At 33.0% G+C, this 3,656-nt stretch overlaps 1 protein-coding gene across 1 annotated transcript in view; it reads right to left on the bottom strand.

The window, feature by feature from the left end:
- Positions 1-210, bottom strand: part of LOC106459676 (putative carbonic anhydrase 3) — a 15,720-nt gene extending 15,510 nt beyond the window's left edge. Inside the window, exon 1 of the mRNA XM_022386211.1 lies at positions 150-210. Coding sequence (XP_022241919.1) covers positions 150-210 — 61 coding nt within the window. The remainder of the gene's footprint in view (positions 1-149) is intronic.
- Positions 211-3,656: the final 3,446 nt, after the last annotated feature.

Below are 3,656 nucleotides of genomic sequence, written 5' to 3'. Positions count from 1 at the left end.
CTTCGGCTCCAGTCAGTCAGTATTTTACATCTACATGGTCGTCTCTTGGGCTCATTGTCACCTGTAGTACTTCTATTTCTTCACCATGTTGTCAACTGTTGACCTGGTAATGTTTAATTGTTGCGCAATAGCAGGTACAGACATTTTACCCAAATGACATTCAACTATCCTTCCCCTCTGAAACTCTGTTAGCTCTTTCTGTGTACTCATCGTTTGGCATAGAAGTTCGAAATGACTTCCGAGCGAATCGCTGATCACCTGTATAGGCCAAACTAGTTGCACGTTTCGTCGTCACACCCATTTTTTTCTGCAATCAGAGGTGTGTCCCATGACTTTTGGCAGGATAGTGTATCTTTACTTGTTTAGTTGAAAATACAAATTTCACTTTTGGCATCAAACTGTTATATCATTCTGTTAAAATATGAAATGCTTTAACTGTCAAAACTCATCTGACTAATCTGTTGTATCAGTGGGCTCTGCTATTCTCGTTTCAAAGCAGCCTCTCATTAAATACACACTACACCACACTTACTCCAGCTCACAATGCAGTATACAAAAATGACCATAGGCTTGGTGCGCGTAGGGAAAATATTACAAGTATTGCGTTCTGATACATCTTTCAATAAATTGCGTATCTGCGTTTTAACTTATATTTGAGGTAGTTTTATTTTATTATCTGAGAAAGATGACAGAAACAAGGCCGTCGCCGGAGGAAGGGGTGCAACTAGTGCACCATAAAAAATTAAAATGTGCCTTATTTCAGGGACATTTTACCTTCCTTCTCAGGCGGAAATCTTAAAACAAAATAGCCCTTGTACATCGTCAGACAGTTTCTAGTTATCATACCAAAAATGGCCTTACTCGAGTCAGCCAACTCTGGGTGATGGATGCTAACACATACACATAATGGAATATCTTTACCGGACCGTACTCGAGTCAGCCAACTCTGGGTGATTGATGGATGCTAACACATACACATAATGGACTATCTTTACCGGACCGTACTCGAGTCACCCAACTCTGGGTGATTGATGGATGCTAACATATACACATAATGGACTATCTTTACCAGACCGTACTCGAGTCACCCAACTCTGGGTGATTGATGGATGCTAACACATACACATAATGGACTATCTTTACCATAAGATGTTGGAAATTATCTTTGAGAACTAATAGTATTATGATTTTTCTTTGTTTCGGGGAATGTTTCCTATATATATGGTCCTGAGGAAAATGTAGTAATTTTGCATGTTATTATTTGTCAAATCAACAGTCGAGTCCTATATAATGTCTACATACTAATGAGATTACGTTCTTTAAAATCTGTGTTTAAAATCCAATTTAAATACTCTCGAGACCAATGCTTACTGTAATAGCTGAAGGTGCCGTTAAGAAAGCAAACGTTATATAAAGGATAGTATCAGATAATAATGTTCCCCCTTCCTTCTTTCTTTGTTATTAAATCCCTAATAACCTCATGAGATGCGAATTGCATACTCTGCTTTATGGGAAGTAATAATCAACTCATTTAACTGATTGTGTACTTGTGCTTTAAATTCAAAGCCAAAAGTATATTTCGTAGTGGGACAGCGGTAAGTTTACGGACTTACAATGCTAAAATTCGGGGTTCGATTCCCCGCGGTCGATACAGTAGATAATTCGATGTGGCTTTGCCCTAAAAAACAAACAAACCAATAAAAACGTTTGAACATAAAGGTAAAAGCAAAAAATCCGTTGATAAACTAGATTTTTACATAATATGAAAAAATAATTTCATCTACCCTTTTGTCAGCAATACAGTGCTTATCAATGTTTGAAAAATTAAAATAAAGAAATTAGTATCAAAGCTCTATAAGAATAAGTTTATTGATATAGAGAACTTGAGAAAAAGTAAGCTGAAATGTTACAGACTCTAACAAAGGTTGTTTTTGTTTCATAACCGTATTTTTTTTAATGATTTGTTTCAATAATTTACAGTTTTTCTATTATAAAAGCTTGTGTGTTTTCGCGTTTAATAAGCTAATTTAATATAGAAAAACAGTTAAATCAAATGTGGTAGTAATTCTAGTCTAAAATATGAAAAAGAAATATAAAAATAACACACATCTAACAAAAATAAGAGATCAAAACAACACGAAGAAAATTAATAAAGCCCGTTGTCTGAAATTTGGGATCACTTTGAAGTTAAACACAAAGCTGCACAATGGGCTATCTACCCATCAAAGGTATCGAAACCCGATTTCTCGGAGCGTAAGTCCGCAGAAATACCGCTGTGCCACTGGGGACTTGCTTTTGCTTTTATTATTTTGGGGAAAAGGGTGTTTCAGACTGAATAGATTTCTAGATAGACCTAGCACTCAGGTTTTCTTATTCTTTCTGTAAGATAAGCTTTAATAGAAAATCATTTAAACTCACATCAATACCAAATCTCATGCATCTAACACAAAGTAAAAATAATCTAAATGCCACAAATTTCTCTGAAAAAGCTGAGCAACCTCAAGCTATATTATATTTATTTATTTTGCAATTAGAGTGCAAAGAGGTATGCTGAAACAAGTAGGATTTTTATTTTTATTTTTTTATTCAAGTTTTATTTAATTTTTACTTTATAACCATGGTTCATCCTATTAAGTTATGTTCACCTAATTTGTTAATCACAAGTTCTCAAGCAGTAAATGTAAATAGCCCACCAAATTTAAGTTACATATTAAGATAAAACATGTAAATTTGTTTTAATTTCTAAAAAATCAAGGAAATGTTTTAAACTTACCAGTAAATAGAATTATAATTATGGAAATAACTGTGCTAAACAGTGAATGTTCCATGAAAGCACCTAACAAAGTCGACACCACCCTGAAAAATATATTATTAATAATATCAATATCATAACAATACAATACAAAATGGTATTAATGTAGTAATTTACTTATTACTTCAAGCATTTTTTGTTTACAAATTGATATGAAGTAAATTGTTGACTATGATGTACATTTATTTACTAAAATTTTAAAATTCAAATTAATATGTACTCCTATGAAGGATTTTTTTATTTTTCAGGAGTGTCAAATTAATAGCGAAAACGAGAAGATTCATGAAAAATAAGTTGTCAACAAGCCCGAAATACAAACGTAGTAGTGGATTCTTGTGATCGTCAGATTTTTTTATTCCATAAAAGTTATCAACACAAAGAGCATTTTTGGAAGAAAAAAAGGGTAATCAAAATTTAAAAACAAGTCAGAAAAACAAAATCAAAAGCAGAATCTTGTAATCAGATCTGAAATGCTATCTTCACGAATTCAGTAATGAACTAGTTAATTAAGAAAAACGTAGAAAACCATCTGCACTCAAGCATGATATTTATATAAAAAAATTAGGCCTAACGGTTTTCATAGTTTCATCTACTTCTGGCGATTAACATCGCATGTTAATAATAAGTAACTGCACTATGAAGTAGCTGCTAAGAAACACAAGGCCAAACCTTGGATCTCAACAGAGTTCTACTTCAAACTTAGATAACAGTTACTAACTTTATATTATATGTATGTATATCAATTGCGGATGTAAAAGTAGTACAACAGTTCGATGGTGGTAGTTCCACGACTTTAAATCAGTAAAAATCTTCTGTTACATCTGTGTTCGTTTGTTAATTTTCC

The sequence above is a fragment of the Limulus polyphemus genome, unplaced genomic scaffold, assembly GCF_000517525.1.
Source record: "Limulus polyphemus unplaced genomic scaffold, Limulus_polyphemus-2.1.2 Scaffold647, whole genome shotgun sequence".
In the NCBI taxonomy this organism is placed as follows: domain Eukaryota; kingdom Metazoa; phylum Arthropoda; class Merostomata; order Xiphosura; family Limulidae; genus Limulus; species Limulus polyphemus.
This window is presented reverse-complemented; position numbering and strand designations above follow the sequence as displayed.